The sequence below is a fragment of the Pongo pygmaeus genome, chromosome 5 (assembly GCF_028885625.2).
Source record: "Pongo pygmaeus isolate AG05252 chromosome 5, NHGRI_mPonPyg2-v2.0_pri, whole genome shotgun sequence".
NCBI classification, from domain to species: Eukaryota; Metazoa; Chordata; class Mammalia; order Primates; family Hominidae; genus Pongo; species Pongo pygmaeus.
Window position 1 is genome coordinate 43,164,082 of NC_072378.2, and position 25,036 is coordinate 43,189,117.

Sequence of the window (25,036 nt, forward strand, 5' to 3'; positions counted from 1 at the left end):
ATTTGGAGCACATGTGGGGAATCAGTTGATTCCTCACTTTTTTTACACTGGCTTGATAGATGCCTGGCTGGATAATAAGGGTCCAGCATTAGTCAGTGGATCCTGGACCATGGAGGACCAGGCCTGCATCCCAAATCCTGTGCTGTACCATCGTAAAAAAGTGCTCACATGTAGCCTCGGTGCATATTCTTTGAAAGTAAATTAGTAACTGACATTAACCCTAAAAATGTCCTTTGGAAACCAGAATCTTAGGAAAGTAATTGCATTGGGTAAACAGTTATTAGGCATGTATGTATCAGGCATTGCACTAAACTCTGCTAACACAGAAATGAAAGGAAACTCATCCAGTTTTCATGGAACTTGTAAGCCAATGGGGAAGTCAGAAAAACCAAGTATACTCATGTGTTGCTTAAGAAGGAGGATACGTTCTGAGAAATGCGTTGCTAGACAATTTCATTATCTTGCGAATATCAGAGTACACTTACACAAACCTAGATGATCTAGCCTACTGCAGACCCAGGCTATATGGTATAGCCTATTGTTCCCAGGCACAAGGCTGTGCAGCATGTTACTATACTGAATACTGTAGGCAACCATAACACAATGGTAAGCATTTGTGTGTCTAAACCTATTCACACACAGAAAGAAACACTAACAATATAGTTTTGTTGTTGTTGTTGTTGTTGTTGTTGTTTTTTGAGACGGAGTTTCGCTCTTGTTGCCCAGGCTGGAGTGCAATGGCACGATCTCTGCTCACTGCAAACTCTGCCTCCCGGGTTCAAGCGATTCTCCTGCCTCAGCCTCCTGAGTAGCTGGGATTACAGGCATGTGCCACCTTGCCCAGCTAATTTAGTATTTTTAGTAGAGACAAGGTTTCTCCATGTTGGTCAGGCTGGTCTCAAACTCCTGACCTCAGGTGATCCACCCACCTCTGCCTCCCAAAGTGCTGGGATTACAGGCGTGAGCCACTGTGCCCGGCCAGTATTATACTCTTAAGGGATCATAATCATATATGTGGTCCACTGTGTATGAAAGGTTGTTATGGGGCGCATGGCTGTATTGTCATACATGTGTCAGGTGCTGGTAAGATGTCAGATGTCCTCTAGGGATATGAATAAGTGAATAATGAATTTGGCTTCGGGATTTAAATAAAACTAAAGAAAGTCAGTGTCATTTTACTCAAGACCTTTAGGGTAAGTAGGCATTGTCAGTTGACCACTTGGAGGTGGGTGGGAATGTCTTCTAAGTAAAAGGAACATGCAAAGTCAAATAATTGAAAAACTGATAAGTTTTGGGGACATCAAGTGGTCAAGGCAGCAAAGAACTAAGGGCTTCTTACAGGGACAAGTGGGGTGGGTAGAGATACAAATGAGGCTAGCTAGTGCCTATTGTAATGAGCCAGTATATTCAGCTCTCTGATGCCAAAAAACCATGCAGTCTAAAAGTTGCCTGCCTTTGGGATGGCAGCATTAAGTGCTGTCTCATCAGCACTCTCATAGTACTTTATAGTGTGTGTATTCATTTATATTTGGGCTCTACTTTTTTAAAAAAATTGAGCCTCACTATGTAGCCTAGGTTGGTCTTGAACTCCTGGCTTCAAGCGATCCTCCTGCCTTGGCCTCCCAGAGTGCTGGGATTACAGGTGGGAGCCACTATGCCCAGCCTGCACCCTGCTTTAATTGGGAACATAAGATAAGCATAATGAAGATAATCACACAGAGCAGTGTCTGATCAGTGTCCAAAGATGTGGTTGCTGCTTTCAGAATTCTGGGCAGAGATTTCTGAAGACACGCTGAGGTTGTCAGAGAAGGATTCACAGAGATCAGATCCAAACTAATTTTTGAATAATGAGTGTATTTTCAGTAGACATGGAAGAGGAAGAAGAGCATTTCAAGTAAGGAAATTTGTCACCTGGACAAGGACAGATGCTGGGAAAGTGCGTCATTGTGTTTGGAGGCTAGGAGAGTGGCAGTGGGCTAGAATAGAGGGCAGGGAAATAGTGGAAAATAACTTTAGCCCTATTGTATGTTGTCAGCTTAAATAAAATGATTTGTTTTCCACTTCAGATTGTTATCCTATAGGAGTAACCTGGTCTCCAAAGTAAGAAAAATATGGTTTCTTGGAAAACTGAGGTTTTCAAGGAAAAGTAAATAAACACACTCTCCCTGTGTGCCTGCTTCTGTTGCAGGTTTGCCATCCTGTGACCAACACATTAGAAAGGGTGATAAGTTCATTTTTAAAATATTTCCTGAGTTTCTATTATGTGCCAGGGGCTATTCTGGGCACCAAGGTTCATTGGTGAACAGACACAAACCTCTGCCCTGATGGAGCTGACTTTTTAATGTAAATATGAGTCAATGTGCTAAAGAGGACAAGGAAGGGGCCCAGCGCAGTGGCTTATGCCTGTAATCCCAGCACTTTGGGAGGCCGAGACGGGCGGATCACGAGGTCAGGAGATGGAGACCATCCTGGCTAACACGGTGAAACCCCCGTCTCTACTAAAAATAGAAAAAATTAGCCAGGCATGCTGGCGGGCGCCTGTAGCCCCAGCTACTTGGGAGGCTGAGGTAGGAGAATGGCGTGAACCCGGGAGGCAGAGCGTGCAGTGAGCTGAGATCATGCCACTGCACTCCAGCCTGGGTGACAGAGTGAGACTCCATCTCAAAAACAAAACAAAACAAAAAAAAAACACACACAAGGAAGAAGTAGAGCAATTATTTGGTGGGAAAGAGTTAAAAAAAAAAATTGATACTGAAGGTGGCTTAGGGTGATGCATTCCCAAATAAGATTTTGCCCACAGCACCTTTCCTTCAGTCAGGTTGCCAAGAAACGGGATTCTCCCATTAAGTTTGGAGAGTTGGAGTCTCAGTTTGTGTTTCTGAGTCAACCAGAGGCCCTTGTTTGCAGGTCCCACCTGACTCCACTCAGACCTGGAACAGGTTCCCCAATTTGCCTGAAATTTTCCCAAGGGCAACTAGTAACCCAGATTCCAGGTGAATCAGAATCTCCAGGATTGGGGTAGGGGAGGACAGGAGTCCATGGTTTTTGTTTTCTTGAAACAGAGTCTTACTCTGTTGTTGAGGGCAGTGGTGCAGCGATAGCTCACTGCAGCCTTGACCTTCTGGCTCAAGCAATCCTCTCACCTCAGCCTCCCCAGTAGCTGGGACCACAGGCATGTGCTACCACACCCGGCTAATTTTTTTTTTTTTTGAGACGGGGTCTTACTCTGTTGGCCAGGCTGGAGTACAATGGCGCCATCTTGGTTCACTGCAACCTCCACCTCCCGGGCTCCATTGATCTTCCCGCCTTAGCCTCCCATGTAGCTGGGACTACAGGCATGTGCCACCATGCCCAGCTAATTTTTATATTTTTTTAATAGAGATGGTTTTGCCATGTTGCCCAGGTTGGTCTCAAACTCCTGAACTCAAGCGATCCACTCACCTTGACCTCCCAAAGTGCTAGGATTACAAGCATGAGCCACTGTGCTCAGCTGGGTTTTCATGTTTGTTTGTTTGTTTTTTGAGACAGAGTTTTGCTCTTGTCACCCAGGCTGGAGTGCAATGGCATGATCTCGGCTCACTGCAACCTCTGCCTCCCAGGTTCAAGCAATTCTCCTGCCTCAGCCTCCCGAGTAGCTGGGATTACAGGTACCCGTCACCAGGCCTGGCTAATTTTTGTATTTTTAGTAGAGACAGGGTTTTGCCATGTTGGCCAGGCTGGTCTTGAACTCCTGACCTCAAGTGATCCACCCGCCTTGGCCTCCCAAAGTGCTGGGCTTACAGGCGTGAGCCACCATGCCCAGCCATTCATGTTTTTAATAACCAACTCCAGTTCATATTATTATTGTTTATTTATGTATTTATTTATTTATTTTGAGACAGAGTCTCACTCTGTCGCCGAGGCTGGAGTGCAGTGGCGCCATCTGGGCTCACTGCAAGCTCCGCCTTCCAGGTTCACGCCATTCTCCTGCCTCAGCCTCCCGAGTAGCTGGGACTACAGGCGCCCGCCACCATGCCCAGATAATTTTTTGTATTTTTAGTAGAGACGGGGTTTCACCATGTTAGCCAGGATGGTCTCGATCTCCTGACCTTGTGATCCGTCCGTCTCAGCCTCCCAAAGTGTTGAGATTACAGGCGTGAGCTACGACACCCGGCCTTCATATTATTTTGAAGCAAATCTCAGATGTCATTTTTTTTTTCATTCATACCTATTTCAGTATGGATTTCTAAAAGATACAGATTCTTTTTTTAAAAAATGTGATCCCTGAGGTCAAGTGATTGAGACCATCCTGGCCAACATGGTGAAACCCCCATCTCTAAAAATACAAAAATTAGCTGGGCATGGTGGCACGCGCTTGTAGTCCCAACTGCTCGGTAGAATGAGGCAGGAGAATCGCTTGAACCTGGGAGGCAGAGGTTTCAGTGAGCCGAGATCACGCCACTGCACTCTAGCCTGGCAACAGAGCGAGACTCCGTCTCAAAAAAAAAAAAAAAAATTACCCGAGTGTGGTAGTGCACGCCTGTACAACTGAAAAAATTTAACAGAATGATATATTTATAATTCATCAGGAATTACAGAATTTCAATGCTGATGGACTCTGGGAAATTGTAAATTTGTAGGATTAACCTAGGATTATGGAATTATATGAGCTTTTAATTAGGCAAGGTCTTTGGGAGCACAGTCTCCATACAAAACACAGCTGCCTTATATTTAAAACCTGGGTATTTATTCAATATTTATTATACCCACTTATGTGCTATTTGCTTGGGATATGAAGACCAATATGATGATATTCCTGTTTTTGAGGGTAGTACTATAATATCTTTTTTTTTTTTTTTTTTAATACGGAGTTTTGCTCTTGTTGCCCAGGCTGGAGTGCAATGGTGTGATCTTGGCTCACTGCAACCTCCACCTCCCAGGTTCAAGCGATTCTCCTGCCTCAGCCTCCCGACTAGCTGAGACTACAGACATGCGCCACCGTGCCTGGCTAACTTTGTATTTTTAGTAGAGATGGGGTTTCTCCATGTTGGTCAGGCTGGTCTCGAACTCATGACCTCAGGTGATCCGCCTGCCTCAGCCTCCCAAAGTGCTGGGATTACAGGCATGAGCCACTGTGTCCAGCCGTTAGAGTTTATCTTAATGAAATGTGGGCCCTATATGTATAGCTATTCTCTTGCTTGCTAAAATAATCATGGATGTCTTGATTTTCACAGATTTCTGTTTCCATTGCCAGATTCACCATTGTTAATGGCCATTCCTTTATAATAGATGACAAGTCATGGAGTTCTGGGAGTTTGGGAGCTGGTTAAGTTAAATGATTTTCAAACTTTTTTCTTGCAGTTGAGTAAGAATTGAGCTACTCAGCTGAAGGGTGTGTGTGGGGAGAGGTGGGAGTGTGAAGAGTGCCTCCACCACCAGCTGTTTTAGGCCTCCAAGACAGCTCCTGGATACCTTAAAGAACACTGGGTCCCAAAGTTAAACACTCACCGATGTGGTCTGTTAAGTTCATTAAGAAATGGGAAACAGGACCCAGAGGTTGGAGCTTCTTTGTCGTCACATGATTAGTCAATGTCAGTATCCAAAACAAGCCCTGCGACTTCCAAATTCATTGTCCTTGCCCTGTGTCTCCAGCCTCTGTAAAGCCTTGCCAGAAATTCTCCCCAGCCGCCTTTATGGTTGGTCACTCTTTCCCCCATGTTATAGCACATTTTTTTGCAGCTGGATTGCTTAGTATGTTAGGCTTATTTCTTTTTTTCTTTTTTTTAATACTTTAAGTTCTGGCCTCCCCTAGTCCCCGCCCCCAACCCCACAACAGGCCCCGGTGTGTGATGTTCCCCTCCCTGTTCTCATTGTTCAACTACCACTTATAAGTGAGAACATGCAGTATTTGGTTTTCTGTTCCTGTGTTAGTTTGCTGAGAATGATGGTTTCCAGCTTCATCCATGTCCCTGCAAAGTATATGAACTCATTCTTTTTTATGGCTGCTGTTAGGCTTATTTCTGCCCCACCTCATTCCTACCTCAAGTAGGAATTAAAGCAGTTTAAAGACCTTCAAATTCTTCATTTCATGAGATGAACCAGAGTCATTTATTGCCTATGTTAATTGTCATCTTTTCCAACTTTGGGATTTTTTTTTTTTTTTTTTTGAGACAGAGTTTCACTCTTGTTGCCTGGACTGGAGTGCGGTGGCACAATCTTGGCTCACGGCAACCTCTGCCTCCCAGGTTCAAGTGATTCAGATTCAAGCCTTCTCACCTCCCAGATTCAAGCAATTCTCCTGCCTCAGCCTCCCAAGTAGCTGGGACCACAGGCCCAAGCCACCATGCCCAGCTAATTGTTTGTATTTTTTGTAGAGATGGGGTTTTGCCATGTTGCCCAGGCTGGTCTCCAACTCCTGAGCTCAACCGATCCACCTGCCTCAGCCTCCCAAAGTGCTGGAATTATAAGCCACCATGCCCAGCTGGGAATTTTTATTTATTTATTTTTCTTTATTTTTTGAGACGGAATCTCCCTCTGTCACCCAGGCTGGAGTGCAGTGGCGTGATCTTACCTCACTGCAACCTCTGCCTCCCAGGTTCAACCAATTCTCCTGCCTTAGCCTCCTGAGTAGTTGAGATTACAGGCGTGTGCCACCACACCCGGCTGAGTTCTGTATTTTTAGTAGAGATGGGGTTTCACCATGTTGGCCAGACTTGTCTCGAACTCCTGACCTTAGGTGATCCACCCACCTCAGCCTCCCAAAGTGGTGGGATTACAGGCATGAGCCACTACGCCCGGCCAAATTTTTAAATTTCTAAGTTTTTCTTGTAATAATTTGCCTTACTCTTTTCCACCCACTCCTCCTTGCTTTTAGGAGGCCCTAGCTGGTGACAAAATAAATGAAGAAATCCTTGGTTGAATAATAACTAAAAAACTTAAAGCCAATCATGCTGAGTTTGATAGCTTCTTTTCTCCCCAAATGGATATAATTGTGAAAATATTGTCATGTTTTCTTCTAGCAAAACGTCATATTATTTCACAAAAAGCCCAGCGATTTCACCTGAAGAAGCTTGGGAACTCCTGCCAAAAATTGTAGCACTTCTCACATTGCAATGGTAATGAATTGTTGCATGTCTGTCTTCCAAAAGAAAGTGAGTTCCTTCAAAACGGGAACTATGCCAGAAGGTGAAGTCTTGCAATTTCAAAATTTAACAGCACAGAACAATTACAATATAGTAAAAAGAATAAGATGAGAATACTTTACATCCTTATCAACATGAATCGTTATTTGCCCTGCATAAGTGGCTATTCATGGCATAACTTTTTGGTGATGACACCCATTGGAAAACTGTTTGTTCAAACACAATAGTTCACTTTTCAGCCTTGCTTCTTCTGTTCTACAAAATGTGAAGGATTTTAAAATTTATTATTACATTTATGTCATACTATTTTATATTCCCACCCCCTAGCATAGCACCTGGCGCTAATGTTTGTTAAATGAATAATGAATATTCTTTACGTCCATTGCATAGCTTTATTAGAGATAGGAATTAAAGAAGGAGCCTTTCTAATTCCGTAAGCTGTTCTTCAAGGGTAGAAAACAAAAGGAGGCACAGGAGAAAACTGTATAAACAATTTAAATATCTGTCCTCCTTCCTTCTTCCTTTCTCCTATCCTCCCTCTTTCTGAATACTCTGATCCTATAATCTCTGCCAATGAACTCATATAACCCCTTCAAAAGATTTGGTTCAAGACCTTACAAATGACTATGGGGCCAAAATCGAGTAACCGGGACTGGATTTAACTTCCCGTGTAAAAATGGTGAAAATCAGACACAATATATGAAATAATGGTATTTTAGATATTATATATCAGGCAGCACAGGACAGTGACTCCTGAGAAGACAAAACAAGTGAGATGAGCCCTGTAACCAACCCAGCTTACTGTCAAGAGTGTTTCCTTACCATAGCTCAGGGGAGGAGGAACCCACAGGAAGGCTGATAATCTGCCTGAGTTGAGCTGATGTCTCTGAGAGGTTAAAATGGCCTAAGTTCAGCCGGGTGCGGTGGCTCACACCTGTAATCCCAGCACTTTGGGAGGCCAAGGCGGGCGGATCACGAGGTCAAGAGATCAAGACCATCCTGGCCAACATGGTGAAACCCCGTCCCTACTAAAAATACAAAAATTAGCTGGGCATGGTGGCGCGCGCCTGTAATCCCAGCTACTCCCGAGGCTGAGGCAGGAGAATCACTTGAACCCGGGAGGCTGAGGTTGCAGTGAGCTGAGATTGTGCCACTGCACTCCAGCCTGCCAACAGAGCGAGACTCCATCTCAAAAAAAAAAAAAAAATGGCCTACGTTCCCAGGGCAGAGTACCAGAGAGAGAGAGCACTCCACTCCACTCCACTATCTGGAGATCTACAGAGTCTTTCTCAAGTTTTCAGCTGATAACTGATGTGTTTAAGAAAACTTCCTAAGTTCTGGGAAGAAACACTACTTGGAGCTCACATAGGGCAGAGAATAGTTTGTGTTCCCATCTGCAAGAGTGCAAAAATCCTTGTAATTCACAGGATATCAGATGAAGTACTCAGAAGGGTGTTTATTGCCTCACTATAGGGCAAAATGAATCCTAGACTAAAGATTGACAAAGCTTAAAAGCAAGCCTTAAAAGGATCAGACATTTTATAAAGAAACTTTGTAAAGTAATTTAACTGTGTCCTAGACAAAGCTCAAAAATATCCAACACCTGATAATGTAAAATTAACAATGTCTGACATCCAATAAAAAAATGACCAGGCATGCAAAGAAGCAGAAAATACCACCCTTAATTGGGACCAACAACAACAACAAAATCAATCAATAGAAACAGACGCAGAAATTATACAGATGATAGAATTAATAATTTTTTGTTGGCCAGATGAGGTGGCTTATGCCTGTAATCCTAACACTTTGTGTGGCGGAGGCAGGCGGATTGCTTGAGGCCAGGAGTATGAGACCAGCCTGGGCAACATGGTGAAACCCTGTATCTACAAAAAATACAAAAATTAGCTAGCCATGGAGCTCATGCCTGTAATCCCATTACTTTGGGAGGCTGAGGCAGGAGGATCACTTGAGACCAGGGGTTCAAGACCACCCTGGGCAACACAGTGAGACCCTGCCTCTTCAAAAAAATTTTTTTTTAAGTTGTTACTATCTTATATAAGTTCAAGAAAATAGTGGAAAGATTGAACAAATAATGGCATGGAATCTCATCTTGGGCCAAGACAACAAAGCAAAAAAATTTTTTAAATAATAATGACATGGAGTATATCAGAAAGACCCAAATTGAACTTCTGGAGATGAAAACTACAGTGTTTTAAAATAAAAGTGCACTGGATGGGATTAACAGGAGATTAGAGACTGCAGAAGAAAAGATTTATGAATTTGAAGACATGTGAATAGAAGCTATCCTAAATGAAAGCCAGAGAGATTAAAATACTAAAAAAGGCCAGACATGGTGGCTCACACCTGTAATCCCAGCACTTTAGGAGGCCAAGGTAGGAGGATCGCTTAAGCCCAGGAGTTCAGGACCAGCCTCCTGGACAACATAGTAAAACCCTGTCTCTACAGAAAATACAGAAATTAGCTGGGCATGATGGCAAGTGCCTGTGGTCCCAGCTACTCAAGAAGCTGAGGTGGGAGGATCACCTGAGCCCAGGAGGTCGAGGCTGCAATGAGCTGTGATCCTGCCACTGCACTGCTGCTTGGGCAGCAGAGCAAAACCCTGTCTCAAGAAAATTAATAAATTAAATTAAAAAAATAAAAGACTGAAAGAAAATACAGCATCATTGAGCTGTGGGACACTTCAAATAGTCTAATGATATAATTGTAATTATCGTCCCCAAAGAAGAGGGAGGGGCATAAAATATTTGAAAAAATTAATGGCTGAAATTTTTCTAAATTGGAGGGAAACTATAAACCTGCAGATTCTAGAAGCTTAGTGAACCCTAACCACTGGAAGCATGAAGAGAACTACACCAAGGCTTTTCATAATCAGACTGCATAAAACCAGTGGTAAGGAGAAAAATATTTAAAGTGTCCAGAGGAAAAAATGACATATTATGGAAAAAAGCAAGGTAAGAATGATGGCAGACTTTTCTTTGGAAATAATGCAAATGAGAAACAGTACATCAATATCTTTAAAGAACTGAAAGGAAAAAAACCCTGTCAATCTTGAACAATATGCCCAGTGAAAATATATTTCAAAAACGAAGGCAAGATAAACACTTTTTTGGGGGGTGGGGATAGAATCTCTGTCTGTCTCCCAGGCTGGAATGCAGTCACACAATCACAGCTCACTGCAGCCTCAACCTCCCCAGGCTCAGGTGGTCCTCCCACCTCAGCCTCCTGAGCAGCTGGGATTACAGGTGCGCACCTCCATTCCCAGCTAATTTTTTTATTTTTTGTAGAGATGGGGTTTTTCCATGTTGCCCAGGAGGGTCTCAAACTCCTGGACTCAAGCAATCAGACCACTTCAGCCTCCCAAAGTGGTAGGATTACAGGCGTGAGCCACGGTGCCCATCTCACAGTCTTTAAAGATATATCAAAACTGAAAGAATTCATCAGCAAAGACCTGCACTACAAAAAACATTAAAGGATTCCTTTCAGGAGAAGGAAAATGATACCAGATGGAAATCTGGACTTACTTAAAAGAATGAAGAACACTAGAAGTAGTAAATATGTCAGTAAAAATAAAGTGACTGCAGTTCATTTTACCTTCAATAGGTCAGGGAGTAAAAATGTGATTTTGAAGACTGCAACTATTCCGTAGTTCATGTCTGCTTAAAGTGTCTCAATAATTTGCTAATCTCAGCACCTTTTAGAGGTAAATTTGTTTGTAAACTATTAGGAAGTTATGACTCATAGCAACTTACTACAAGTAAAGCAAATGTCAGTAGTTTTTGGCTCTTGGTGGGTTTGTTTTTTGTTTTTTTTTTTTTGGAGACAGGGTCTCACTTTGTCACCCAGGCTGGAGTGCAGTGGTGTGATCTCAGCTGACTGTAGTCTCGACCCCCTGAGTTCAGGCCCTCTTCACTAGGTTATATACATACACATATGTATATGTATATATATAAATTATATATATATACACAACACACACGTATGCATATATATATATATATATATATATATTTTTTTTTTTTTTTTTTTTTTTTAGATGAAGTCTTGGTCTGTTATCCAGGTTAGAGTTCAGTGGCATGATCTTGGCTCACTGCAGCCTCCGCCTCCCAGGTTCAAGCGATTCTCCTTCCTGCCTTAGCCTCCCAAGTAGCTGGGATTACAGTCATGTGCCACCATGGTCGGCTGATTCTTGTATTTTTAGTAGAATGGGGTTTTCACCATGTTGGCCAGGCTGGTCTTGAACTCCTGACCTCAGGTGATCTGCCTTGCCTCAGCCACTAGGCTATATTTTTGAAAGAAGAAAAAGAACAGAGAAGCAGATAAAGGAGGAAACAAAAACATTTGTAATAGTGGCCACATACCAAATTTCAGTTTGTGCAGTCTTTGAAATCCTGTTTTATTACTTTTTTTTTTTTTTCTTTTTTTTGAGACAGGGTCTCACTCTATCACCCAGGCTGGAGGGCAGTAGTGCGATCTCAGCTCACTGCAGCTTCCACCTCCTGGTTCAAGAGATTCTCATGCCTCGGCCCCCATAGTAGCTGGGATTACAGGCACGCACCACCACACCCGGCTCATTTTTTTGTATTTTTAGTAGAGACAGAGTTTCACCATGTTGGCCAGGCTGTTTTATGACTCTTAAGGGTGAAGTTTGGTTTTCTTCCATTGCTACTGGTCAGAATATCTTTTTTTTTTTTTTTTTTTTTTTTTTTTTGAGATGGAGTCTCGCTCCGTTGCCCAGGCTAGAGGGCAGTGGGGTGATCTTGGCTCACTGCAACCCCCATCTCCTGGGTTCAAGCAATTCTCCTGCCTCAGCCTCCCGAGTAGCTGGGATTACAGGCATCCACCACCACATACAGCTAATTTTTTTGTATTTTCAGTAAAGACAGGGTTTCACCATGTTGGCCAGGTTGGTCTTGAACTCCTGACCTCAGGTGATCCACCCATCTCGGCCTCCCAAATTGTTGGGATTACAGGCGTGAGCCACCGTGCCCAGCCCAGAACATCTTAAATAGGCAAAACTGATTTGCTGAACTAGGTTTCCTGAAATATCTGTTCTTGCAACCAATTGTGTTTCTTAATGAGAGCTTAGATTTTCTCCCTCTGTGTGGAAAAAAAATTAATAGTCTGTTATATCGCTGCCTTGGAGGTCTTTGAAGTTTTGCTGTGAGCTTAATTAAATTCAGACTATTTTTAAGATACAGTATTTCTTGGCTGGGCGCAGTGGCTCCTGCCTGTAATCCCAGCACTTTGGGAGCCTGAGGCAGGCGGATCACCTGAGGTCGGGAGTTCGAGACCAGCCTGACCAACATGGAGAAACCCTGTCTCTACTAAAAATACGAAATTAGCCAGGTGTGGTGGTATGGGCCTGTAATCCTATCTCAGGAGGCTAAGGCAGGACAGTCACTTGAACCCGGTAAGCGGAGGTTGTGGTAAGCCGAGATTGCGCCATTGCACTCTAGCCTGGGCAACAAGAGAGAAACTCTGTCTCAAAAAAAAAAAAGATACAGTATTTCTTTTAAGACAGCTGATGTTGCTTATTCTCCAGGCCATTAGGCTGCTTTAAAATGTTCTAAGGGCTGGGCATGGTAATTGTAATCCCAGCACTTTAGGAGACCAAGGTGGAGAATCACTTAAGTGCAGCAGTTCGAGACCAGCATGGGCAACATAGTGAGACCTCGCCTCTACCAAAAAAAATTAAAAAAAAAAAAGTTATAAGTATTTAGCTGGGCACTGTAGCATACACCTGTAATCCTAGCTACTCAGAAGACTGAAAGGGGAGGATTGCTTGGGCCCAAGAGTTCAAGGCCAGGCTGGGCAACATAATGAAACCCTGTCTCTTCAAAAAAAAAAGTTCTGAGTATTTGGTATATTTGGTATACTTAAGGAGAGCAAGCCTTACTTGAGCTTCTTTTTAAATTTTATTTTATTTTTGAGATAAGGTTTGGTACTTTTGCCCGGGCTGGAGTGCAGTGGCAAGATCACGGCTCACTGCAACCTTCATGTCCTGGGCTCAAGTCATCCTCCGACCTCAGCCTACCAAGTAGCTGGGACTAAAGGCAAGCGCCACCACACCCGGCTAAAGTGACTTGAGGTTCTTGTACTTCAAGGACCATTTTGGGTCCTTCTTCTCCTTGTTTTATTAATTGTATTTCTTTTTTGATTAGATCTTACATGCATGTGGCACAAATTTCAAAAGATACAAAAGGACATATAAATAAAGAGTATCGGGCAGGCGCGGTGACTCATGCCTGTAATCCCAGCACTTTGGGAGGCCGAGGAGGGCGGATCACGAGGTCAGGAGATCGAGACCATCCTGGCTAACATGGTGAAACCCCGTCTCTACTAAAAATACAAAAAATTAGCTGGGCGTGATGGCGGGCGCCTGTAGTCCCAGCTACTCAGGAGGCTGAGGCAGGAGAATGGTGTGAACCCGGGAGGCTGAGCTTGCAGTGAGCCGAGATTGCACCACTGCACTCCAGCCTGGGCGACAGAGTGAGACTCCATCTCAAAAAAAAAAAAAAAAAAAAGAGTGTATCTTCCTCTGTTCCCCAGTCACCCTGTTTTCTTCCCAGAAGCAACTAGTGTTACTGGTTACCTGTGTTTCATTTTAGGTTCTGTGCATTTACACACACACATCATTTATGTGTGTGTGTGTATATATATATATGTGTGTGTGTGTGTATTTCCCCCACACACATTTGGGAACATAATGTACATACTATTCTGCACCTTTCTTTTTTAATTGACCATATATCCTTCCAAGTCAGTACGATTAAAACTGCCTCATTAGTTTTAATGACTGCAGAGTATTCCACTATGTAGGTAAACCATAATTGATTTAACCAGGACATTTAATCATGGACATTTAGGGTTTTTAAGAGAGTTTTTTAAATTAAGATATAATTTACATACCAGAAAATTCACCCTTTTAAAGTATATAACTCAGTAGTTTAATACAAGAACTCTTTTTTTTTTAAGAGGCAGAGTCTGGCTCTGTCGCTTTGGCTGGAGTGCAGTGGTGTAATCATAGCTCACTGCAGCCTTGACCTGCTAGGCTCAAGCAAACAATCCTCCCATCTCAGCCTCCCAAGTAGCTGGAACTACAGGTGTGTATCACCACACTCGACTAATTTTTAAATGTTTTGTAGAAATGGGGTCTCACTACATTGCCAAGCCAGTTCAAGAACATTTTTATTGCCCCAGAAAGAAACCCCATACCCATGACATCTAGGGTTTTGCAGTCCTTTGTTAAAACCAATTAATACTAAAATAATAATAATAATAATAATAATAATAATACTGCCCTGGATATTCTTTTTTTTAAATGATTGAATAATAAATTTATTCTGCTATTTTACAATAAAAATTAATGTTGCAGAGAGTATTCTTACACATATATCTTGGCAGAGGTAAGCCAGAGCCTGTTCTTTTATCCATGCCCTGGATATTCTTATACACATATCATTTGGCACATGTGAAAGAATACCCACATGACAGCTGGTTATGGTGGCACATACCTGTAGGCCCAGCTACTTAGGGGGTTAAGGATCTCTTGAGCCCAGAAGTTCAAGTCCAGCCTGGGCAACATAGAGAGACCCCATCTCTTAAAAAAAAAAAAAAAAAAAAAAGGTGAGTAAAAAAGAATATCTGCAGTACAAATACCTGGAAATGGATTTGCTTGGTAAGCTGATCTGTGCACTTAAGATTTTGAAAGACATTGCTAAATTGCCCTCACTAGAGGTTATATGAGTCTGTATCCTGTCAGTGTATAAAAGTTCCTATTTCCCCACTCCCTGCTAGCATAATCCTTCCAACTTTTTTATCTTTGCCAATCTGACAGGACATGTAGTATCTCACTACAATATTAATTTATATTTCTCTTATTGTAAGTAAGGTTGATTCTTTTATATGCTTAGGAGCTGGTTGTATTTCCTTTTCTGTGAATTGATTGCTCATAAACTGATTAAATCTTTGACTGATATTCTGGACGGATCCTGATAAAAAAATTTTCCTTATTTATAAGAGCTCTTTATGTATTAGGGAGAAAAGCCCTGATAAAAAAATTTTCCTTATTTATAGGAGCTCTTTATGTATTAGGGAGAAAAGCCCTCTGGGGTATGAAGTGGAGGTATTTTTCCCAGTTATTTTTGTTTATTTGTTTTAGTCTTTGACTTTGCTTATGATGTGTTTTTCTTTTATCATGCGGAAGCTTTGCATTTTATGTCATTGACTTTGTCAGTCTTTTATAACTTGTGTGTCTTATGACATCCTTAGACTTTCCTCACTCCAAGATTGTTAAAAAAAAAAAAAAAATTCTCCCATGTGTTATTCTATTACTTTAAGGTTCTTTCTCCCTCCACCATTTAACTCCTAGAGCCATCTAGAATTTATTTTTGTGTAAGATATGAGGTGTGAATCTACCTTATTTTCCCCATATTGTTAACAACTTTTCCCCGCCTCTTTGAAACGTCATTTTTACACTGTCCTCTTGATTAAAAGCTATTATTTAAGATGTTTGTTGGTGCAATTCAGAACAATTTTAAATATTAGCTTTAATTTTTTAAGAGAGGTAGTCAGGTGTTCAGGACAGTGATTTCTGAACTCTTGGGGTGCCTACAGCCCCCTTCCCTCCACGACAAATCCCACTGTCGAGTGCTGCTATTTACAGAGGGGAAGACATCTTGCTCACGTCTGTTGGGCCAAGAAATAGTTTCCAATCACTCATCCAGGGATTTCCCCTTAGCCTCATAAAATCTACCTGGGGTCAGCCACCCATCTAGGGATTCCAGGGTTGTTACTTGAATGTGAAAAGAGCCTCAACAGGAGTCCAGAAGTAAAGGGAGAATCTTTCCAGAGAAAACGAAATTCTTCACTTTTGGGTCATTAGTGACTGATCTTCAGATTATCTTCTCATTTTATTTTTTTTTAATTTTATTTTTTGAGACAGAATCTCGCTCTGTCACCCAGGCTGGAGTGCAGTGGCGTGATCTTGGCTCACCGCAACCTCTGCCTCCCAGGTTCAAGCAATTCTCCTGCCTCAGCCTCCCGAGTAGCTGGGACTACAGGCATGTGCCACCATGCCTGGCTAATTTTTTGTATTTTTAGTAGAGACGGGTTTCACCGTGTTGGCCAGGCTGGTCTCGAACTCCTGACCTCAGGTGATCCACCCACCTTGGCCTCCCAAAGCGCTGGGATTACAGGCATGTGCCACCACGCCCGGCCTATCTTCCCATTTTAAAATCATAGACAATTTTTACAATTTTGATTTGGTAAATTTACTTTGATGGACCATAGGTCATCTGGTGAAAGGAACCCCTGGATTAGGCTATATTATGACTATATTTTGGCATTATTTGAAGCTAGAGAATACAGGGCTAAGGGTCATCTCTTTTAATTTGAAACTGTTTAAGGTGAGAAAAGAGTGTGGCCCTTTAAAAAGCAGAATTCTCAGGGTGCCCCTGACTGTAAAGGCTCCTAGAGTTGTACCTACTGGGACCAGAGGAGAAGGCCTGTCTGGCAGTTCCTGATGCTGCTGATAGGGGGTAGATATCCCCAGGGAGCCTTCTTTCAAGCCAAGTGTTTGACTCCCTGTTTTGTTTGGTAGAGAAGGTTGCACAATGGCTTTTAATCTCATTCAATATTATAAAAGTGTTCTGTTTGCACTACTCAAGGAGTAGTTTGTCACTCTAAACTTAGGGGTAGCAGATGTTCTCTGTGCTTGAAAGTGCTGGTGGTAGTAACACCTCAATGGAGTGACTGGTGTTGACTTCCTGCCTCAGGGCTTGTTTAACCCTTAGGGCACCTCATCAAGTAGAGGAACTAGGCAAGTGTGTCAAGTAAGGAGGGAAGCTGGGAGAATTGTGGAAGTGTTTTTCTTTGGTATAGGCTATTTTTCACTTACATTTTTATTAATTAGTTTGTTCCAGAGACAGACACTTAAAAAGAATTCACAAAGGATACAGGAGAATTCAATTTAAGTGGTCATGTTAAAAAAGTAATATCTCCTTTATAGGCTTAATGTATATCATAATTGGCTAATTTATTCCATATGATTGTGATGCCTGAGAGACAAGCCTATGGTATGCCGATGAGCCATGATTAATACAATTTTATCTAACTAAATGTCGTCAGGATTTAAGGGAAGACCTTCACACAGATTTTTCTGTATCTATGTGATGATCATTTTCCTGCTTTTCCTTTCTGTCCCATCTTCATTCCTCCACAGTCATGTTACACTAGTATAGTCATGTGAGTGTGCCCGTGAGTAACTCCAAGTTGAGTTCTAAAAAGCAGGTTTCACTTAGCCAGCTGTCCTTGTCAGTTTCAGCCTTGGGAGTCACCTTTTGGTATCTTTTCCCACTCCTTGTTCCTCCTTTCTCAACCATCATTTCTCCTCTCCACTGGATTCTACTCACAGGGTTTGTAATCTCCCAGATCATTCAGCATCTGAATGAATTCAGCCGCCAAGGGGAAGATCCCTGGCAGATCCCAGTGGGGGTACTTACCCCTTCCAGACTCTTCCTGAGGAAAGCAAGTTACCTTCCATGTAGCAGGAGTACATTTTATACTAGTTTGGCCTTGTGACTGTTAGAGTGGGAAGTCTGAGGGAATTGGAGAAGAGATGCAGTTTTAACAGAGGAAAAACATTTAGTAGAGACTGTCCCTTCTGCCTTCTTCGGGCGTGTCCCTCTTCTGGGCATCTCTTCAGGATTTCATTCCTACGTCCAACTGCCGTTCACAACTGCCCTTTCCAACTGCTCCAGAACTCTTGGCCCTGGCATTCCGTGATGTAAATTATTCCACGCATGGCTCAAAAGGGGTGTGAGGCGGTGTTGCCAGGTGTCGGATCACTAGTGTAAGTTTCCCAGTCTGTGGGGAGAGCTGCTCTTGGAATCTGCAGTTGTTGTTGTTTCAGCCGAAGCGTAGTCATTTCACTGGCTAAGCTTGACGCTGTTGCTGGCGGGGGAGAGAGGGATCTCAGGGCCTGGAGCTGGGGTGAACTTTTTTGGTTGAGATTCTCTACTTTAAGGATTCTAGTGTTAGGATGTAGATTGTTTGGAGTTGAACAGGGGTGGTGCTGCTGCAAAAGGAGAATGCAGGACCGGCAGGCCAGAGCCTGCAGAGACTGCCTGCGGCTAGGGTGCCCCCTCTTCTCTCTCTAAATGCAGGAAGAACCATTTTCCTATCTTCCTAAAGATAGCCAGAATATGGCAAAAAATGTAGATTGCTCACCATGTTTAGGAACACTGAGTCACAAAATTAAAAGACCTCTATGTCTATGAGATCTTTTCTAAAACATAAATATTATTTCTCCCCTTGTTTATTGTACATTTTGAGGAAGTTACTATTCATGGTTTATAGCCCCTTGGGGGAATCTGCATGTGAGGGAGGTTGCTGCCAACTATCTTTGATTTGTCTAGATTCTTTTTTGACTTATAAGTTAAAGGTTTGTTTTCAATAAAAAGTTTAAATTGAATACTTTATCTCTCAAATGACCTCAAAATTTTTTAAATTACATTAATAATAAGCAGAGGAAAACTCACATGAATTACAGTTATTTATCCAGAAAAGTGTAAGGCATACTTTTGTATTGCATTGATACTACTGTCTAATCTGCCTTACTGAAACCCGTTTTCCTCTCCCTTTTCTTTATAGTTGTCATGGATGATGATGATGACTCGTGTCTCCTTGATCTTATTGGGTAAGATGCTTATTCCAAAACCCGGGTAAATCAAATGTGTGAGGTTTGCTGAACACTAAGACAACCTAATAGCATATTAACACCTGGTAGGTATTTTAAATAAAAATAAAATGATGATCGTAGGTTTAGTAGAGAAACAGAGACATGATTAACATAGGGGTTGTAATTCAGTAATTCTTTTTTTTTTTTTTTCCCCTTTTGAGACAGGGTCTCACTCTGTCACCCAGGCTAAAGTGCAGCAGCACAATCTCAGCTCACTGTGGCCTCCACCTCCCAGGCCCACACGATCCTCCCACCTCAGCCTCCCAAGTAGTGGGGACTACAGTCATGTACCACCATGCCTGGCTAATTTTTTGTGTTTGTTTTTTTTTTTATTTTTTTGTAGAGACAGGGTTTTGCCATGTTGTGCAAGCTGGTCTCCAACTCCTAGACTCAAGTGATCCTCCTGCCTCAGCCTCCCAAAGTGCTGGGATTACAGGCATGAGCCACTGCGCTCAGCAAGTAATTATTTATTAAATTTATTTCTTAATAAATCCCAGGAGGCAGAATTGAATAATAATAGGAAATGGCACAATATCAAAACAAAAACAAGATTTAAAAAAAAACCTGCTAATTGTTTTAAAATATGGAGAGGATTTTACTCAGGTAATAAATCATTTTCTTTCTACTCTAGTAAAAATTAGTTCTAAATATAGATAGTATATTTTTTTGTTGTTTTATCTTTTTTTCCTCTCTTTTCTAGAGACCCACAAGCATTGAACTATTTTCTACATGGACCTAGTAATAAATCTGTAAGTTATGCATAGAATACCACAGACATCTATTTTGTTTCTGCTTTACAGTTAAAGTAGTAACCACCTATTGAATTTGTATCTTTGCAGAGCAATGATGACTTGACTAATGCAGGATATTCTGCAGCCAATTCAAATTCAATTTTCGCCAACTCTAGTGTGAGTATTGGAAACTAAATGCAATGATTGAATGGTTTCTGTCTGATTGATGCCTTGTGAACTGAGCCTTTAACTGCCTTTATACCATGAGAATCCTTACCTTGTCTGTTGTAATTAATTTTATTTTATTTATTTATTTTGAGATGGGGCCTCACTCTGTCACCCAGACTGGAGTGCAGTGGTGTGATCACAGCCCACTGCAGCCTCGACCTCCCAGGCTGAAGCGATCCTCCCACCTCAGCCTTCCGAATAGCTGGGACTACAGGCGCATGCCACCACACGGGCTAATTTTTGTACTTTTAATAGAGACAGAGTTTCGCCATGTTAGCCCGGCTGGTCTTGAACTCTCAGGCTCAAGCAATCCACCTACCTTGGCCTCCCAAAATGTTGGAATTACAGGTGTGAGCCACTGCACCCAGCCTATTGTAATTTATATAGGAAGAAAATCTATTGAATTGTGTAGACATTTTCTACTTTTAACTTAGTCAATTAAGACAAGCTATATGGCCAGGTGCAGTAGCTCACACCTGTAATCTCAGCACTTTGGGAGGCCAAAGTGGGAGAATCATTTGAGCTCAGGAGTTCAAGACCAGCCTGGGCAACATAGCAAGACCCTGTCTCTATTTTTAAAAAATAAAATAGGCCGGACGCGGTGGCTCATGCCTGTAATCTCAACACTTTGGGAGGCCGAGGCGGGTGGATCACGAGGTCAGGAGTTAAAGATCAGCCTGGCCAAGATGGTGAAACCCCGTCTCTACTAAAAATACAAAAAAAATTACCCAGTCATGGTGGTAGGCGCCTGTAATCCCAGCTACTCGGGAGGCTGTGGCAGAGAACTGCATAAACCCAGGAGGCAAAGGATGAGCCGAGATTGCACCACTGCTTTCCAGCCTGGGCGACAGAGCGAAACTCCATCTCAAATAATAAATAAATAAATACATAAATAAAATAATACACCAGGCACGGTGGCTCACACCTGTAATCCCAGCACTTTGGGAGGCTGAGGCAGGCAGATCATAAAGTCGGGAGATCGAGACCATCCTGACCAACACGGTGAAACCCCATCTCTACTAAAAACACAGAAATTGGCGTGGTGGCACGTGCCTGTAATCCCAGCTACACAGAAGGCTGAGGCAAGAGAATCGCTTGAACGAAGGAGTCGGAGGTTGCAGTGAGCCGAGATCACACCATTACACTCCAGCCTGGCCACATAGCGAGACTCTGTCTCAAAAAAATAAAAAAATAAAAATAAATAATAAAAAGACAAGCTATATGAGGTTGTCTTTTAAATAATAAAAAGACAAGCTATATATCCACTTTGTCGTTTTTCTAAGCTTTCAACTTTCTTTTTTTGAGACGGAGTCTTGCTCTGTTGCCCAGGCTGGAGTGCAGTGGCACGATCTCGCCTCACTGCAGCCTCTGCCTCCTGGGTTCAAGCAATTCTCCTGCCTCAGCTTCCCTAGTAGCTGGGATTACAGGTGCCCACCACCACACCAGCTAATTTTTGTATTTTTGGTAGAGACTGCGTTTCTCCATGTTGGCCTGGATGATCTTGAACTCCTGATCTCAAGTGATCCCCGCCCCATTACAGGCATGAGCCACTGCACCTGGCCTCAACATTCTTTCTAAAATGACTCAGAAAGGTTACAACCTGAGAAACTCATATTAGAATGTTTTGAACCTTGTTACATAATAATCTTTAAAGAAATTATTCTTAATTCATAGTTACTTATAAGTTGTTTTCATCTTAAATGAGAAAAAAAAAGATAATAAGTAACACTTGAGCATTTAGTACCTGCTTGGCATTAAGAGCTTAACATATATTAACCTCAGACAGACATGGTGGCCCATGCCTGTAATCCCACCATTTTAGGAGGCCAAGGCAGGAGGATTACTTGAGCTCAGGAGTTTGAGACCAACCAGCAGAGTGAGACCCCATCTCTACAAAAAATTTAAAAATTAGACCAGCGGCCAGGCACAGTGGCTCATGCCTCTAATCCCAACACTTTGGGAGGCCAAGGCGGGCAGATCACGAGGTCAGGAGTTCGAGACCAGCCTGGCCAACATAGTGAAACCCCATCTCTACTAAAAATACAAAAAACTAGCCTGGCGTAGTGGCGTGTGCCTGTAATCCCAGCTACTCAAGAGACTGAGGCAGGAGAATTGCTTGAACCTGGGAGGTGGAGGTTGCAGTGAGCCGAGATCATGCCACTGCACTCCAGCCTGGGCAACAGTGCAAGACTCCGTCTCAAAAAAAAATAAAATAAAAATTGGCCAGGCACGGTGGCTCATGCCTATAATCCCAGCACTTTGGGAGGCCAAGGTGGGCAGATCATGAGGTCAGGAGATCAAAACCATCCTGGCTAACACGGTGAAACCCCGTCTCTACTAAAAATACAAAAAAATTAGCCGGGTGTTGTGCGGCTGCCTGTAGTCCCAGCTACTTGGGAGGCTGAGGCAGGAGAATGGCTTGAACCCGGGATGTGGAGCTTGCAGTGAGCCAAGATCACGCCACTGCACTTCAGCCTGGGCGACAGAGTGAGACTTGGTCTCAAAAAAAAAAAAAAATAGATGAGCATCGTGGTGCTTGCCTATAGTCCCAGTCCTGCTGAGGCAGGATCCCTTGAGCCCAGGAGTTGGAGGCTGCAGTGAGCCAAGATTGTGCCACTGCACTGCAGCCTAGGTGACAGAGTGAGACCCTATCTAAAAAAAAGAAACCCAAGACATGTATTAACCTCATTTAATCTTCACAATGATTCCATGAAGTGGTTCTATTAAGACATATTTTGGCCAGGCGCGGTGGCTCACACCTGTAATCCCAACACTTGTGAGAGGCCGAGGTAGGTGGATCACCTGAAGTGAGGAGTTCAAGACCAGCCTGGCCAACATGGCAAAACCCTGTCTCTACTAAAAAATACAAAAATTAGCTGGGCGTGGTGGTGGGCACCTGTAATCCCAGCTACTTGGGAGGCTGAGGCAGGGAGAATTGCTTGAACCAGGGAGGCGGAAGTTGCAGTGAGTCAAGATCGGGCCACTGCACTCCAGCATGGGTGACACAGTGAGAATCTGTCTCAGGGGAAAAAAGAGAAAAAGATACATATTTTAGAGATGAGGAAACTAAAGCACAGAAAGGTTAAGTTACTTGGCCAAATAGTACACAGCCATGAGTTGCAGAGCTAGGATTCTAACCCAGGCCACCAGGCTCTGGAACTCATGTTCTTTTTTTTTTTTTTTTTTTTTTTTTTGAGACAGAGTCTCGCTCTGTTGCCCAGGCTGAAGTGCAGTGGTGCAATCTCGGCTCACTGCAACCTCCGCCTCCTGGGTTCCAGCAATTCTTCCGCCTCAGTCTCCTGAGTAGCTGGGATTACAGGCACGTGTCACTATGCCTGGCTAATTTTTGTATTTTTAGTAGAGACGGGGTTTCACCCAGTTGGCCAGGCTGGTCTTGAACTCTGGACCTCAGGTGATCCACCCGCCTCGGCCTCCCAAAGTGCTTGGATTACAGGAGTGAGCCACTGCGCCCAGCCTCCATGTTCTTAACCTCTAAGAGCATCTAGGCAAGAAACCTGACCTGGGGGATTGGGGTGTCCTGCCTGGAGACTATATCGAGATTACTGTGAGCCTTAGGTTCCCTTACTCTTTTCAGTTGCTTTGTTCTGCTGTGGATGGTAGTCAGAAGTTGTACTGCCCAAGGTTGACTCCTTGCCCTACCACTTATTAGCCATGTAACCTTAGATATATCACTAAATCTCTGTGAGAGTCAATTTCCTCTTTTTTTTTTTGAGACAAAGTTTTGCCCTTGTTGCCCAGGCTGGAGCGCAATGGCACAATCTTGGCTCACCGCAACCTCTGCCTCCCAGATTCAAGCGATTCTCCTCCCTCAGCCTCTTTAGTAGCTGAGATTACAGGCATGCGCCACCACGCCCAGCTAATTTTGTATTTTTAGTAGAGACAGGGTTTCTCCATGTTGGTCAGGCTGGTCTCGAACTCCCAACCTCAGGTGATCCGCCCACTTCAGCCTCCCAGAGTGCTGGGATTAATAGGTGTGAGCCACCACGCCTGGCCAATTTCCTTCTTTATGAAACCAGAATAACAATGGAATTACCTCAGAGGGTGGTTAACATTAGTTGACTATACTGTTGAACTCACTTGGTATGGTGCTTAGTAAATATTAACTTACTATCATCAGGACCTATATTTTCTTCACCTATAAAATAGACTGGTGTTCAGAAAGTCCTTGGGATGGATAGTTCTTTTTAATAGTCACATGTATGTAAGGCACATAAGATCATATCATGCAAGATAATCTCTGTCACAACACTGATCTCCTGTAAGGCTTGTGAATCAGTAGCGTTTCTGACATTCATTTTGAACAAATAATCACTACATATGATGCCACTAAACCCATAAAGTAGATATTTGGCCTATCCCTCAACGTTAATGATTTTTATTTGGCAACTCTCCTACTTCCATGTGAGTATTAATTCTATCTTTTCGAATTGCTTCATTCAATATGTATTTATTGGCAACTTTTTTTGCATCCTGTCGGTGTAGTAGAAATATTGAAAATACTCTGAGGCCGGGGACGGTGCCTCACGCCTGTAATCCCTGCACTTTGGGAGGCCAAAGCAGGAGGATAACTTGCATGCAGGAGTTCAAGACCAGCCTGGGCAAGATGGTGAAACCCCATCTCTAAAAACCAAAAACAAAAAAATTTAGCTGGGTGTGGTGGGGCACACCTGTAGTCCCACCTACTCAGGAGGCCGAGGTGGGAGGATCTCATGAACCCAGGAGTTCACAGCAGCAGTGAGTTATTGGGCCACTACACTCCAGCCTGGGCAAAAGATCGAGACTCCAGATCAAAAAATAAACAAGTAAAAAAAGTCTGTGGCAGTATCTCAAAAAAATGAAGCTAAGCTCCAAGTAGTCCTCAGTATGTTCACATTATCTATCTGTTCTCTATAAAATAATTTATGAGCACGATGGATACATATACTTATAATGTCAAGCATCATTACGATGGAAATAAAATATCAGAATAAGGTGAGCAGTTTAGAGAGTTATGCCTGAGAAGCAGACTGTCATGCTTTATTCATATTCAAAAGTAAGATTGGCCGGGCGCCGTGGCTCATGCCTGTAATCCTAGCACTTTGGGAGGCAAAGGCGGGCGGATCACGAGGTCAGGAGATCGAGACCACGGTGAAACCCCGTCTCTACTAAAAATACAAAAAATTAGTTGGGCGCGG

General features: G+C 42.9%; 1 protein-coding gene across 3 annotated transcripts in view; it reads left to right on the forward strand.

Annotated features, from left to right (window-relative positions):
- Positions 1-25,036, forward strand: part of BICRAL (BICRA like chromatin remodeling complex associated protein) — a 114,992-nt gene that overhangs the window by 51,500 nt on the left and 38,456 nt on the right. The window contains exons 4-7 of one of the 3 annotated variants that reach the window (XM_063666986.1): positions 6,999-7,094; positions 18,795-18,840; positions 19,583-19,631; positions 19,722-19,790. In XM_063666986.1, coding sequence (XP_063523056.1) covers positions 18,800-18,840; positions 19,583-19,631; positions 19,722-19,790 — 159 coding nt within the window. In that variant the 5' untranslated portion in view covers positions 6,999-7,094; positions 18,795-18,799. Of the gene's footprint in view, positions 1-6,998; positions 7,095-17,654; positions 17,995-18,794; positions 18,841-19,582; positions 19,632-19,721; positions 19,791-25,036 lie in introns of those variants that run through there. The other 2 variants (XM_054493395.2, XM_063666987.1) reach the window with 2 other exon arrangements.